The 15,821-nt window shown below is 39.3% G+C and overlaps 1 protein-coding gene across 4 annotated transcripts in view; it reads right to left on the bottom strand.

Annotated features, from left to right (window-relative positions):
• Window positions 1-15,821, bottom strand: part of IBTK (inhibitor of Bruton tyrosine kinase) — a 58,038-nt gene that overhangs the window by 2,111 nt on the left and 40,106 nt on the right. For 2 of the 4 annotated variants that reach the window (XM_089530851.1, XM_089530852.1), the window contains exons 20-28: window positions 15,180-15,307; window positions 13,825-13,937; window positions 12,363-12,511; window positions 9,926-10,086; window positions 8,860-8,952; window positions 8,350-8,493; window positions 1,792-1,926; window positions 620-691; window positions 400-532 (exon numbers count right to left, since the gene is read on the bottom strand). In XM_089530851.1, coding sequence (XP_089386977.1) covers window positions 400-532; window positions 620-691; window positions 1,792-1,926; window positions 8,350-8,493; window positions 8,860-8,952; window positions 9,926-10,086; window positions 12,363-12,511; window positions 13,825-13,937; window positions 15,180-15,307 — 1,128 coding nt within the window. Of the gene's footprint in view, window positions 1-399; window positions 533-619; window positions 692-1,791; window positions 1,927-8,349; window positions 8,494-8,859; window positions 8,953-9,925; window positions 10,087-12,362; window positions 12,512-13,824; window positions 13,938-15,179; window positions 15,308-15,821 lie in introns of those variants that run through there. The other 2 variants (XM_089530853.1, XR_016281784.1) reach the window with 2 other exon arrangements.

Raw genomic sequence — 15,821 nt, 5'->3', positions numbered from 1 at the left:
TCCTTTTGGCTCATCTGTTTTGGTCCTCAGGTAGTAAAGTCAGGAACTGGAAAAAGAAAGATTGTGGGCATAGTTGCATCAAAAAAAGAGGGAAGTGATGGCAGAGGTAGGCTGAGAGGAGAAGGCTGCAGGCTCCAAGCAGTCTGTTCTTCCAAAGCATCATGACAACGTGTGTGTGTGTGTGTGTGTGTGTGTGTGTGTGTGTGTGTGAGAGAGAGAGAGAGAGAGAGAGAGAGAGAGAGAGAGAGAGAGAGAGAGAGAGAAATCCTTAGTACCTGCATCTTTTTCCTCTTGGCCCACTCACCAGCAAATTCTCCCTCTGTGATCACAAAAAAATCTGTGTTGTGTGAACCAACAGGATTCCAACCTTTGATAACTATACTAAAGATTCCTGCTTACCTGGATCAAAGCTAAAGGTTTCTCTCTGCTTCGGATAAGAGCCGCTTCTTGCTGGAGTTCTTCCTCTACAATTTCTGCAAACGTGATAGGTGTTGCTGCCGTTGGACTCACTAAAGATGCTCCTAGCCAAGGGCTGCAAGGTAGGTTACAAATGCAGGTTATCACAACTTGGCAGAAAATACTTTTTTATTCATACTTTTAAAGCATAAATCTAACTTACTTCTGGTTTTCTGTCTGAGCTGGCTCATACAAATGTTCATACTCTGTTCCAACAGCAGTGGCAGCTGTGCATCTAGGGAAAAACATTATTAACATTGATGAAATACATATCTTAACGATATAAAAATATTGTTTAAAAACACAGAGCCATATAGTTACTGGTATGCTTTATACACTGCTTTATTCAATTCATGTATTTTTAATTGTTCAAAAACAAAAGGAAAAAAACAAAAACAAAAGGGCAATTAAAAAGTGAATATACAATACAGTTGGTCCTCTGTATCAATGGATTCTTTATCCAGAGATTCAAGCATCCACACCTTGAAGATATTCAACAAATATATAAATTCCAAAAAGAAAACTTTGATTTTGACATTTTAAATTACGGCCACCATCCTATTATACATTGTATTTAATAAGACTTGAACATCCACAGATTTTGGTACTCATGGATGGTCCTGCAACCAAACATCAGCAGGTATCAAGGGCCCACTGTACTTGAATGTTTAAGAGGTACTGAGAACTATGTAGCAGCATAAGCAGCCATCTTAGCTTTGGAATACACTAGTTAAGACATATAAGGCAGTGGAATCCTGGTGACACTCATTCTGACTGGTATTGGGATTAATTTCATTTATTTAAAAGGGCATTTTACACCTTGCCATTTTGATAAAATACTCAAGACATGAGTATTGACCTATGTATGAAAACGACAAGAACTGGATTGACAGGTATTCCTTTTTTTTTTTCAATACCCTCACCTTTTTCCCTACAAGCATGCCAAGGTGGGTCACGATATGGATTAAAACGATATACATCTAAGCTTTGAGTGGTAGAAACAGCATAGGTCACAATTTTATTTTAAAAAAACCAACAACTAGAAAATAAGAGTATATATGCAGATATAAATAATTTTGTTACTGCACTAAAATTAAGTAATGCTGTGCAACTCCAATGGGGCAATGTCTGATCTCTGCTCCTAAACCAGCTGATTACTGGCATCTATACACTTTGTAAAAATACTGCATGTATGTAATCTATCATTTATTCTAGCCAGCTATCCACCAACACAACTGTTTTAAAGCTGAACAGGGTAGCATTAGAGACAAATAGTGTATTGCATTAAATGTCTGAAAGAGAACTGTTCTGCTAATAAAATTTAAGCTCTTTCACCTCAGGATTTTCTGAGCTGGTGCATCCTCCATCACTTTAGCACAAACGTTTCCAGAAGTGGCACCAGCTGTTTTTTTCCCTTCCACCAGGAGATCACGAAATGACTTTGGCAAGGCAGAATGGATTGGAGAAGCCCTTTAACAGAAAATAAAGTCTCAGACACTTTGTATGTCCTAGCACTACATCTAAGTCACATTAAGTGACATACTCAGCAATTTATTTAGTCTAGTTAATTAACATGCTACATTACTTTATTAAATTACTAAGTATGTTACTTAAAGGAGACACTTAATTTACTGTGATAAATCATATTACAATTGGACCACTGATTCAACCAACCATGGCTTGAAAATATTCAACAATTTTTAAAAAATTGCTGTTTGTCATCATGGACGTTTTACTACACCATTGTATATAATTGGATCTGAGCATTAATAAGCTTTGGTATCCATGGGGCTCTGGAATCAAACCCCAGTGGATTCTGAGGGCCCACTTAAGTTTAATACAGTAAAATGAACCAAATGCTGTTACATTATGATGTCTAGACCACTGTAGTGTGTTTCGGTTTTTCTGTCAGCATAATGATCATACCAAAATTACAAGTAAATCCTAATTCATATAAATTTGGTGGTTTTTATTTATAACTTGTCTTTTTATGGTGAAGAAGATAAACCACGGAGAATCAAGGACTTCCATTGGGAGAACTTCAAAAATTACATCAAATGCATTCGTATTTGATTTATCCTTTGCTACTTTGAGTTGATGAGTTAATGTTTTTTGTAATTGTCACAGCCTTGATGTGCCACAATCTACTGTTACACACCTAGATGCATCCTGAAGAATATATTAAAACTGAAGACAATATTAAAACAATGAGGGGCTATGTCTATGTTCAGTGATTCTGCCTTCATTCCTCTATACGCTAAATCAACTGAATAGTAGTTTGTTTTTTTAAAATCTGATCTTAATGCATACAGAGAGCCATTATCAGTGCCAGTTTTGAAATTCCTTCCCTTCTTGCAGCCTGGGTCAAATATTTACTTGGAGAGAAATTAGAAATGCACTATTTCAGCTATTTGACACAGTAGAAGATACAGCCTTGCCCATTGTAAAACAGAGATTCCTAGATACTACCATAGACTTCTCTGAAAAAGAGGCTGGTTCAAGTATGTGAAGGCCCAATGAAAGATGCAGGCAGAAAGGACGAAGAGAAAAAATCCTTAGATGAGACACTACACACATACACACGCACACACGTTTACTTCCTTTTATTATAAGCACAGTATCATGCCCTAGGTCTGAGAAATGGGAAAAGCTCTTATTCTTCATTTCAAGAAAAGATTCCAATTTTCTGACTTCTAAAATAATTTGAGTGCCTGGAACTATAGGCCCCTACCAGTATTCTATGGTTAGAAATTCTCTAATAATGTTGTTCTGTGCCTCCAAGACATTTCTGATTTAAGGCAACCCTATCACAGGGTATTTATTTATTTATTTGCAAGATTCGTTCAGAGGAGGTTTGTCACTGCTTTCTTCCAAGGCTGAGAGAATGTAACTTGTTCAAAGTCACCCAGAGGGTTTCCATGCCTGAACAAGGATTCAAAACCCTGGTCTCATGGAGTCCTAATCTGACATCCAAACTACCATATCACACAGGCTGTTCCCTAATAATATTAGCACCCTACAAAAATGCAATATTTATGCAATACGTACAATTAGTTTTACAAGTACTGTAAATCCACCAGACATCTTCAGTAGTAAGGTGGTACAGATGCCATTTTGACAAGTTGAATTTGATAATTGAACTTGGCACTCAAGAAAGTAATAAGCCAGCCAAAGGGAGGAGAAATTGGAAAACATCAACAGCATCACACTGCAAAGATTTAACTCCATTTTTCAACCTTAGGAGCACTATTACACACCTAGGTGCACCTTGAAGACTATATTATAACAATGAAGGACTACGTTTACATTTGCAGTTATTCTGACTTCACTCCTCTATACTTTTAATGTCTTGAACGCTAATTTTATTTTTCTTAATTAACCTCCAAAGAACCCTGCATAGACTAATTCCCGCAAAACTATGAAAAAGGAGGTTTCTTTGGCAAAAAGAATCTAAATGTGGTTTAAGATATATTGAGTCTCCATGTCAACCCCCCCCCCAAAAGGTTCCAGAAGGTTCCACACCCATCTGGCATATTGTCTTGCCAGAAGAGTTGCTGAATTTCCAAGACAAGTATCTCATTTCGCTGCAAAACAAAAGTTCTGGAGACTGCCACATACTGCAAGCACGGAAACCTCAAGCTGATGCCAAATGCATGCATAAGAGTTCATTTTAGACTTCTCAAGCCTAAGAATTATATCATAACTCAACATGCTTCAGACAAGCACAAAACCGTTTTTCTTACTTTTAGTCAGTCAAGTAAAAAGTATTTAACAAAAATTGTAATAAGAAATGGTCATAAAGACAGGAGCAGTAAAGGATACATTTCATAAGAAACGTAAAATCCTAAAATAAATTCCATTAACCAAGAAGCCGGTTGTGTGCATTCCTTATAAACGTTATAGATTTCATACTGATTGCTTTAAAAAAACATGTTGCCACTTTCCATTTTTGTCAATGAGAGGAATTTTGTGAAGGAAGTTAACAGTCATTTATGCCTACATAAAAATGAGATGAAAACTCATTCCACACCTAAAGTACAACCAGGCAAGCTGGTTAAATGTGAACAAGAGTAAAATCATACATATCAGCATAAAACAAGAACAAAATAAAAAAAACTTCCTGTACCAAGGACTTCTCCAAATTTTATTTGCTATTTTCCTGAGTATTCCTGATCACATTTTGTTTATTTCCCAGACCCTATTCAAAATGTATCCAAGTTTTAACATAATTACACCAAATAATTTTAGTAAGTTTTAAAATAATTACATGAAATAATAAAATACATGAAATAATGTTTGTCTCATTGTACAAAACTAGATATGTACTAAAATGCAGTTCTTTATATCAAAATGGAAGGTTCAATAAGTGCTTCTCTCAACACTGACTGAACTTTAAAGAACATTTTTACCAGGTTCACCTAATGGTCTTAACATCCACCTCCCATCTGTAACTCTTGTCCAAATGTGGCCTCCAACACTGTGTAGTGTCTATAAACTGGGAGCAGGGACAAGGAGTTCCATACAAAAATTGTAGCTACTTTTCTTGTTTATACAGTAAGTGAAATACTAGTAAGAATATTCTGTTTCACTAGATAATTTGCAGGTTATCTGCAGTTGGATACATGTATTGTATCACTGCCTGTGAGTGCTCTTACTCAGGGCCCTTTCACACAACACAGTGATAGAGCTATGGTTCCAGTTTAACTCCACAGCAACATCTTGTGGAATTCTAGAATTTGCAGTTTAGCAAGAGGTATTTAGAATTCTCATCCAGAGATTTCCTCTACTGCCTCTGATCAAACTACAAACTCCAAGGTTACATAGGATGCAGCATGGCAGTTAAAAAGAGATCATAGTGCATAGTAATTGTGTACTGTGAAAGGGGCCTCAAATCAGACTGACTTGGGAATGGCACCTTGAATCTGCTAAAAAAAAACCAGTGAGTTAATGCCAGCTTTTAAGGGTGGAGACCAATGACCACTTCAATGCTAAGTCTGAAGTCTCTTATCTATAGACATAAAGATTTTAAAGTAGCTTTAACCTAACTGAAGTGGCCTAAAAGAAACACACCCAAGCTAGCAGCATGTTAGTGGCACACATAGGCAGAAATCCACCTTACACTTGCCCATAGCTAGACAGGAAATGGTTATATATATCATCTGCTGAGATCTCAGGATAACCCCATCAGACCCCAATGGATAATGCAATCATTTCGTATCTGGCTACAGGGTCATAGCCAATTGTTTCTCTGACTTATAGAATCATAGAATCGTAGAGTTGGAAGAGACCACAAGGGCCATCCAGTCCAACCCTCTGCCATGCAGGAACTCACAATCAAAGCATTCCCAACAGATGACTATCCAGCCTATGTGTAAAGACCTCCAAACAAGGAGACTCCATCAATCTCTGAGGGAGTGTGTTCCCCCGTTGAACAACTCTTACTGTCAGGAAGTTCTTCCTAATGTTAAGGTGGAATCTCTTTTCCTGTAGTTTGCATCCATTGTTCTAATCTCTGGAGCAGCAGAAAACAAGCTGGCTCCATCCTCAATGTGACATGCCTTCACAGGGCAATCATATCACCTCTTAACTCTCTCTTTTCCAGGCTAAACATGTTCAGCTCCCTAAGCCATTCCTCAGAGGGCATGGTTTCCACAACCTTCACCATTTTAGTCACCCTCCTTTGGACACGCTCCAATTTGTCAACATCCTTTTTGAATTATGGTATCCAGAACTGGACACAGTATTCCAGTTGAGGCCTGACCAAGGCAGAATAGAGTGGAACTATTACTTCTCTTCATCTAGACACTACACTTCTATTGATGCAGCCTAAAATTGCATTGGCCTTTTTAGCTGCCGCATCACACTGTTGACTCATGTTCAACTTGTGGTCTGCTTGGACTCCTAGATCCCTTTCACACGTAGTTTCATTCAGCCAGGTGTCCCTCATCCTATATCTGTGAATTTCATTTTTCTGCCCTAAGTGCAGTACCTTAAATTTTCCATGTTGAATTTCATTTTGTTAGCTTTGACCCAGCTTTCTAGTCTATTCAGGTCATTTTGAATTTTGATCCTGTCCTCTGGGGTATTAGCTATTCCTCCTATTCATCTGCAAATTTGATTAGTATGCCCCCAATTCTGTCATCCAAGTCATCGATAAAGATGTTGAATAGCACTGGGCCCAGGACAGAACCCTGTGGGACCCCACTGCTCACTTCTCTCCACGATGAAAAGATGCCATTGCTGAGCATCCTTTTGGTTCAGCCAGTCAACCAATTACAAATCCACCTAGCAGTTACCTTGTGTAGCCCCCATTTTACAATATTGTTTGCAAGAATGTCATGGGGAACCTTGTCAAAGGCCTTACAGAAATCAAGATACACTATATCCACAGCATTCCCTTCATCTACCAAGCTGGTTATTTTATCAGAGAAAGAGATTAGATTTGTCTGGCATGACTTCTTTCTCTGAAACCCATGTTGACTTTTTGTGGTTATGGCATTGCCTTCTAGATGTTCACAGATTCTCCATTTACTAACTGGATGATAATTGTTGTAATCCTCTTTTTTTCCCTTTTTGAAGATAGGGACAAAGTTTGCCCTCCTCCAGGAGTTCTAAAGATTATTGCCAATGGCTCCGATATTACATTTGCCAGTTCTTTTAATACCCTCAGATGTAGTTCATCTGGTCTTGGAGACATATTCATTTAGATTAACCAGGTATTCCTGTACTATCTCTTTACTTATTCTGTATATTCCTCTTATTCCTCTTCCCACTCACCACCAGGCATGGGATGATCATGAGGGAAAACTATAGTATCTCTATAGTACGTCCAAGGGCCAGTAAATGGCCAGCTGTAGCACAATCCTGCAAGTGAAACTACTACACTATACTGAGCCATACAGAATACCAACTGAATAAATCTTGCCAAGCAAATCATGTGATAGGTTTGCCTTAGGGTCACTGTAAGGTCAGAAAGGAGTCCTAAGGCCAAAAAGATTCTCCACTCCATTTAATAAATGGAAAACAAGGATAGGATGTTTTGAAAATGAGTGCTTCACAGATGTTGACATCACTTTCTCCACATTGTGTGCAAAAAACCTCTATCATGTATCCCCCTTTTGTGTAAGCTATAAAGGGCCAAATACTGTCATCCTTTTTCTTAATAATTCCAGATGCCATTTTCTGCAACTATTCTAGCTCCTTTCTGATATACAGTGCTCAGAACTGCGTTGAGTACAGAGAGTATGGTTGCATCATAAATGTTTATTAAAAACAGTATGATACGCAGCAGTTTTCTTTTTAATTGCTTTCATTGTGATTTTTGTTGTTGTGTGCTTTCAACTTGCTTCTGACTTATGGCGATCCTAAGGCAAACCTATCACAAGATTTACTTGGCAAGATTTGTTCAGAGAGGAGTTTACCATTGCCTTCCTCTGAGGCTGAGAGTGTGTGACTTGATCTTTTCTCTTAAAGTAAAAAAGAAAAAAGTAAGCTTTTCGATTGAATGCAAGTCACTTTTGCAGAGAAAAATAACTGAGTAGTTACAAACTACATACTCTAGAGTAGTCACATTCTAACACTTCATTTGATTGGTACAGCTCAATATAGTTTAGAAAATTGGTCCTCTACAGCTCAACATGGTTTAGAGTCGACCAACAAGTGACAGTTCTACAGATGTTTGCTGAAATCATATCTAGAAATGTAATGGCCTGAACCTAAAACATTCTGCATGCAAAAATATGCTTTGCCACAGAGCTACTGAAGTTTAAGTTTATTAAAGTTTAAGTTATAAATAAATGTGGGACAATCCTATTAGGATGAAACAAGGCCTATGTTGAAAACTGAAATGGAATCTGATGCACACTAACATAACCAAAACAAACAAACACATACCAGACATTTCCAGATTTTGCAGTTTTGGGGGATGTAGGTGGCAAGACTACATCTGGCACGAAATCTGGGCTACTGTCCTTTGCAGCCAGGGCAATAAGTTTCCTTTGCTTCTGAGAAAGCTTGCCTCCATGAGGAGTAGGTCTACTAAAAATGAAAAAATAAAAATGCGAACCAGTTCATCAAACCAATTCTAGAACAGAATATAAACCACACATTCTAAATTTATAAAAGAGGAAGAGTGCTCTGTTTCTCATACCTATCAAATCCATTTTTTAAAAAAAACCACACCTGACCTGTGATCAGACATTCATGCAAGTAATAAGCAATGCTAATGAAGCAACACAGATATTAATCATCATCAGGTGAACGAGAACGGAAACTTCAAAGCACAGTTATTTCCAAAATAAAGTTTTTAAAAGCTATCCAAAGATCAGGATGCTAAAACTGTGATTCGCATTAGCACAATTCACTCTTACACTTTTTTTTAATTAAGCCTTGTCTTTTACTAACCCTGAATTTATCTTTGGCAAGCTTCCACATTTTTGCATGTTTTCTTCAATTTCCATGATAGTTCTTAAATCCATAGTAGGAGGACTGGCAGGACTGAATGAAGAAAAAATAAATACAAACTGTTACTTTTCAAGACATCCATTTTTACTTGTACTCCAGAAGCCAAACACTACAGAAGTCTTCTATATCTTGCATACATTTTCTAACAGATGTATAATTTATGTCCACTTCCTCAATTATGGCAAACCTCAAATAGAATGTTTTCAAACAAACTTTTTTTATCCAGGAAACACACACCAAGGACACTTCTAGGTATACTGTCTATGCTGGACAAAGTATGTCAAGCCCAGCATTTTAGTTAATGTGAAGTTTAGTTATATTTCTTTTAAAACTTCCTACTAATTAGATCCTTAGATGACAAGTCCTAGCTGCAATCTTTGCATAGCAAAGGCTGTAATGATTTCCACCGAAGGCAGGGAAAGGCTCAGCGCAGAGCCACATAACTTCTTTTAGTGTAATGATCACAACTACCACAAAATTATCTGGCCATTTGATTCTTCAGAAATCAGGTTATCAACTAGTTGTATACAAGCAATGCCTTTTACTGGGGAAGGAGGAAGTTCTCATTCCAAAAGCATGCCACACCAGAGGCCACACCACATGAATTTCAGTACAGATTTAGTCTCCCTTATCCAAAGTGCTTGGGATCAGAAGTATCTAGGGTTTCAGATTTTTTTTTTTTAATTTTGGAATATTTTTATATACATAATGAGATGTCTGGGAGATGAGGCACAGGTCTAAACACAAAAATAATTTATATTTCATATATACCTTATGCACACAACTTGAAGGCAATTTTATACATTTTAAAACAATTTTGTGTATGAAAGGAGATTTGTGTGTACTGAACCAGAAAGCAAAGGGGGTCATTATCTCAGCCACCCATGTGGACAGTTTTGGAGTATTTCAGATTTTGGAATTCCAGACAATCCAGACAAGAAAGACTCACTCTGTAATGGAATAGGTCTTGTGAAACATGGGAACACATAGAGGATCTTTTATATACCTGAAGGAACTGACAACCCAGTTGGAAGAACTTGCAGAGGTGATTTTGTTATTAGGAATGGACTGTGGAAGCGATATTTTTTGTGTTGATGTTCCATCAGAAGTTTTCACCTCTTTGTTGACATGCGGAACTGTATTGGAAACATACATTTTCTCTTTCACCTGAAATCAAAGACTACAATTACACCATTTTAAGAAGTGATATTCGCATCAATTAACACATGTAAGAAAAGAACAAAGTCAAATACTGAGTTTTTATCTTTAATAGCTAAGATTGGAAAGAAGTACTTTAGGCATGTCCAAAAGTTTGCACATGCCCAGAGGAATTTTGCTTCTCCTTTTAACCTTTGTTCCTCATATCACATTGCATTACTTTTAACACCCTTGAGTTTTACAACTAGTTTACCATGGGAGCTGTATTTGGCATTTAACACATCTAATTTTCTACTGTCTTAAATGATGCTCTTGGCTCTGATATAATGTAGTGACTCCATATTCCATGAAAATTAAGTTATGTGCATGATGCTTTAACAGGTTAAAAAAGACTGTTACATATCAGTGCTATATTCCTCCAAGAATAACCTCTTTAGATTACAAAAAAATGGCTGTGTTAGTCTGGAAAATCCATATGCAAAGGGATCTTGTAGGAACTTTGAGAATAAGTGAAAGCAATAAACTGGTAGCATGAGTTTTCGTAGATGCACCCAAGGAAGTGGACTCAAGTCTATGAAAGCTCATGCTACCAGCTTCTTTCTTTCAGTTAGTCTCAAAGGTGCTACAAGATACATTTGCATATTCTTTATATTAATGTATAAAATACACATTTTATATTTAAATTATACAAGTTCATACATCATGGCTGAGCCTTCCCCAGGCTAATGCCCTCCAGATATTTTGGACTACACTTGTCATTATTCCCCAACAACCAACCATGTTTGCTAGGACTAATGGGGCTAAGAATCTAAGGAGCTGTTCAGACAGCCCCAAAGGGGTGGCATGGAGCCGCCTCTTCTTCGGCTGGATAGGGGCCGCAACAACCACAAACTGCGGCCCTGATCTGGCCTTTCCAAGGCACGAAAAGGAGCTGCAAAAAGCAGCTCCTTTTTGCGCCCTGGAAAGGCACCACAGCAGCAGTGCCATGGCTTGGAGGTGCTCCTTTGGCACTGTGACGTATAGACATGGTGCTGGAGGAGTGCCATGATGCCACACGCCACGTGGAGCAGTGCATGGCATCATGGCGCCCCGGGTGCGGAGTCAGGACATGCATCATGTGGACGCAATGCCCCAACTATGCCCCCAGGCTGGTCTTAATGGCCGCTCTGAACAGGACCTAACATGCCTGAAAAGCACCACATTAAGAAAATTCACCACAAATAAATAAAATGTATACAACCTAAAGATTTTTTCATAGAAGAAAACATTAAAGACTGAAAACCAGCAGACCAAAGCAAAGAAGTAACATCTTCACAATTCATAGGCCAAGTCTATATAAATCCAACACATACGAGTTTGACACAGGACCTCTAAAATTTTGAATCACAGAATCATAGAGTTGGAAGAGACCGCAAGGGCCATCCAGTCCAACCCCCTGCCATGCAGGAACTCCCAGACAAAGCATCCCCGACAGATGGCCATCCAGCCTCTGCTTAAAGGCCTCCAAGGAAGGAGACTCTACTACACTCCAAGGGAGTGTGTTCCACTGTCGAACAGACCTTACTGTCAGGAAGTTCTAATGTTGAGGTGGAATCTCTTTTCCTGTTGCTTGCATCCATTGCTCCGGGTCCTAGTCTCTGGAGCAGCTGAAAACAAGTCAGCTCCCTCCTCAATAAAACATCCCTTCAAGTATTTAAACAGGGCTATCATATCGCCTCTTAACCTTCTCTTCTCCAGGCTAAACATCCCCAGCTCCCTAAGGCGTTTCCAGGCCCTTCACCATTTTAGCTGCCCTCCTTTGGACATGCTCTAGTTTCTCCACATCCTTATTAAATTGTGGTCCACAGAACTGGATGCAATATTCCTGGTGGGGCCTGACCAGAGCAGAATAGAGTGGCACTATTACTTCCCTTGATCTATTCTAGACACTATACTTCTATTGATGCAGCCTAAAATCGCATTGGCCTTGTTAGCTGCCGCATTGCACTGTTGACTCATGTTCTACTTGTGGTCTACTTGGACTCCCAGATCCCTTTCACATGTAGTCTCGTTCAGCCAAGTGTCCTCCATCCTATATCTGTGAATTTTATTTTTCTGCCCTAAGTGCAGTACATTACATTTCTCCCTGTTGAAGTTCATTTTGTTAGCTGTGGCCTAATTTGAATACCCTCTCAGATTCACACATGATATGGCATTTTTATAAATCAGCTACTAGTGTGGTTCCTCATGTTATGTTTCATTTAATTAACAAGCATAGATGTAAAAATGGTTCAGCAGACTCTAACCTCAACCTTATCTGCATGGAATCCTGCTGTAAAGTCTGGAGACTGCAGATCTCTAGGGCTGTTCACTCCCACATAGCTTCCTTCAGAATCAGACATCAGCATCTCAGGAAGAGATTCAACAGAATTAGTTTTGTCCAGTTTCACTATCCCTGTATGTGTAAGAGGAAAATGAGCATCAGCAACTTTTAAATGCAAAACTGGTACCAAGTTTCATTGGATAAAAACCTGTTTTGGGTGGGAAATGCTATCCTAGACTGTCCACTTGCTTGATTTTGAAAGATACAGCCCTAATCTGACCCTTGTTTTCAGGGGACCACTCATTCACCTATTTAAGGTGTGTTTACAACAACAAAACTGGTGTAGCAGTTCTCTTCCTCATGCCAGTCTTGGTTTTCCTCTTCACTATACAATTGTACACTTTGAGGAATGGAGCAGAAGTGTATGCCCCATTTGTTTCCCCTGTTTTAAATGGCTCCTTGAAGGGCATTGGGCCCCTCCCAGAGTACTTGGGAGTTCAGATTAAACTGAGACTTGAAAATGAAAAATGTTTTAATGTATTGTGTAACTATAACATTAATGTGTAACTCGAACTAGGTAATGGGCACCATTTTGCTAAAGCCTTGTATATTTCAGCATCAGCTCTCTGCAATCTCTAGGCAAAATCTGCAAATCTTTACCAAAATGCTGCCCGTTACCTAGTTCTAGTTACACATTAATGTTCTAGTTATACAATACATAACAAAGGAACGTTACAGACCACCCAAAACGGGCGGTCTGCCGCCGCCATCATTTGCAGCGCGGAGGAGCCCCAGCGTCCAAACCACGTGGCTCCTCCGCGCTGCAAAAAGCCCCAAAATGGCGCTTCTTGTTGCGGCGCGCTTATGACATTGCGAGGCGCCAATGGCGCACTCGCGGCATCATTTGTGCCACGCGATGTGCAGACGCAACGGGGCCACTACATCAAGATGGCGGCGCTCGTGTGGAATGGGCGCCGCCATTTCATGCGCGCTCCGCGCGTATTAGAGTTAGGGGCGTCAGGAAGTGACACCCCATTTTAACCCTAGTACATGCAGAGTGCGTACTATAGGCCCGTGCGGAACGGGCCAAAGTGTAATTAAAAGAATGGAATGGAATGGAAAGAGAAGGATAGTAGCACTTGTACATGTAATATACAGTGACAACTGCCATGTGTGGATCAAGTTGCTACTACAGATCCTTTCAAATTAAGGGTGCCCTAGAGGTCACATGCAGGAAAGCATTAATATGAACGGCATTCACTGCATGACAATAAACAGATGCACACTCTTAATGTGCAATGAAATTAGACCACACCCATGTTAAGATTGATGTGCTGCAGTGTTCAGCATCACAGAATGAACCTGGCATTGTGGATTAGGGTTTCAGCCTCACAAAGAATGTAATCCACAAATGACCCTGTCAAAGAAGCTTCTTTGCCACTAACCTTTGGAGGGTGGACTCTGGATAATATCTGACAGATTATATCCACCTGAGCTGTCTGACCGTCTTCGAGGCTTCTTTTTAGCCTTTGCTTTAGCTTTTTTGAGAAGAGCTTCCCTGGTTTAAATTAAAAACACACATTTATTAAGGTTTTACATACTTTTTGAATTGCACATATAAATACTTTTCTTTCATATGACATTCTGTCCAGTCAGGATTTTCCTAACATCGGCCCGATCCAGACGGGCCTAAAGTGCGCCCTCGTCACGTGCTAGGGGTTGGCCGAGGGTGTACTGCCCATACATGCCTCACCTCTAGCACATGACGAGGGCATTAAAACGGCGGCACCCTGTACACACGGGTACCGCCGTTTTGACACGACGGACGCTTAGCGTCTGATCATCGCAGCGCACTTGTGACGTCCCAAGTGCGCCATTGGCACACTCGGGCGTCACAAGTGCGCCAGGAAATGAGTCCGCTTTTTTTCAGGTTCTTTTTTTGCCGGCGGGAAACCGTGTAGTTTATCTGCTGCGGCTTCCCGCTGGCAGAAAAGGAGAGGCCGGCAGACCACCATTTTTGGGCGATCTGTATTCCTCCATCATGATCATCTTTTTCCTGTCTCAGTCTTTAAATGATACTCAATACATGTTTAATTGATGGCAAGATTAAAAGATGATTTGTCATTGTAAAGTTATGCTAGAGCTCTGCATGTTGCACACATCTCCATCATCCCCTTCTCCATCTCTTCTTGCTCAGTGAAGTGAGAGTATAGAACTCATTGTGGATTTGCCAGATCCAGAAAAAGCACAATACAAAGCTTGATGCATGAGGGATACAGTGGGGCCTTGGTATCCAGTGAGGTTCAGTGATAGGACACTCCCCCACCCCATGGATACTAAAATCCCTGGATGTTCAAGACTCTTTAAAACCAATGGAAAGCGAAATAAAAAATAATTTAAAAAATATTTATATTTTCCCGCCTCTCCTAGGTGGATCAAGGCAGGATTACAACCTGATATAAATATACAAACAGTGCTCCTTATATAAAAATGGCAAAATCAAGGTTTGGAATTTATGTATTTTTTAAATACTTTCAAGCTATGGATGCTTGAATCCATGGATAAAGAATCCGTGGATAGTGAGGATTGATGGTATAACCTATACAGCTGTGGATTACTTCACTGCAGGATCCAGAACATTTTCTTAATACATCATGCCCCCGTACCCGTTTTCCATACCAAAAAGGGCTCTAATTACAAAGGACAATTTATTACTTATCAAATAACTTCAATTTTTATAAGTTTATTCTGTGCACACAAACTACATTACTCAATTTATCAGAAGAAAAGGAAGACTTACTGAGAAGTGTGTTCTGTACTTAGTTCTTCTTTCAGAAAGACAAACGTTTCTCCTTCCTCAGGCTCCAAATAACTTATATCAGGGCCACCTTGGTATGGAGTAATTACTCTTCTGACCATAGCAGGGATCTGTAACATTATAAATTCTTTTAAAGCCATAACACTAGGAAAGACAGGTAGGTACTAAATTCAGATATTAAAACTCTCTGCCACAGTACATTTTGAAATACCGTCACAGTTTAAAGTGTGGTGAGACAAGGATACTTTCCATGCTGCCTTTATTTAAGGATATGTATCTGCATATGCACCTACCTCATAAAGACATGTAACAGGGCACTGCACAAAGCCATCTGCCCAAGTTCTCATTTACTAATTACATGGGGGGGAAAAACCTGTGTATTCTGTTTTATTAATCCATTCTACTGCACACCATTAATTTTACAGCTATATCCAAATAAAGCGACTTAGGTCCAAAACACACTGAGGAAATAATCCAGTTTGAGACCGCTTTAATTTCTCTGACTGAATACTAGGGAATACTAGGAACTGTAGTTCTGTGAGACATTTAACCTTTTTCTGTCAGAGAGCTCTGGGGCCACAATAAACTACTATTCCCAGGATTCTCTGGCAATAGTCCTGGGCA

The sequence above is a fragment of the Sceloporus occidentalis genome, unplaced genomic scaffold, assembly GCF_023333645.1.
Source record: "Sceloporus occidentalis isolate IW3139 unplaced genomic scaffold, rSceOcc1.0.p SCAF_6, whole genome shotgun sequence".
NCBI lineage: Eukaryota > Metazoa > Chordata > Lepidosauria > Squamata > Phrynosomatidae > Sceloporus > Sceloporus occidentalis.
This window is presented reverse-complemented; position numbering and strand designations above follow the sequence as displayed.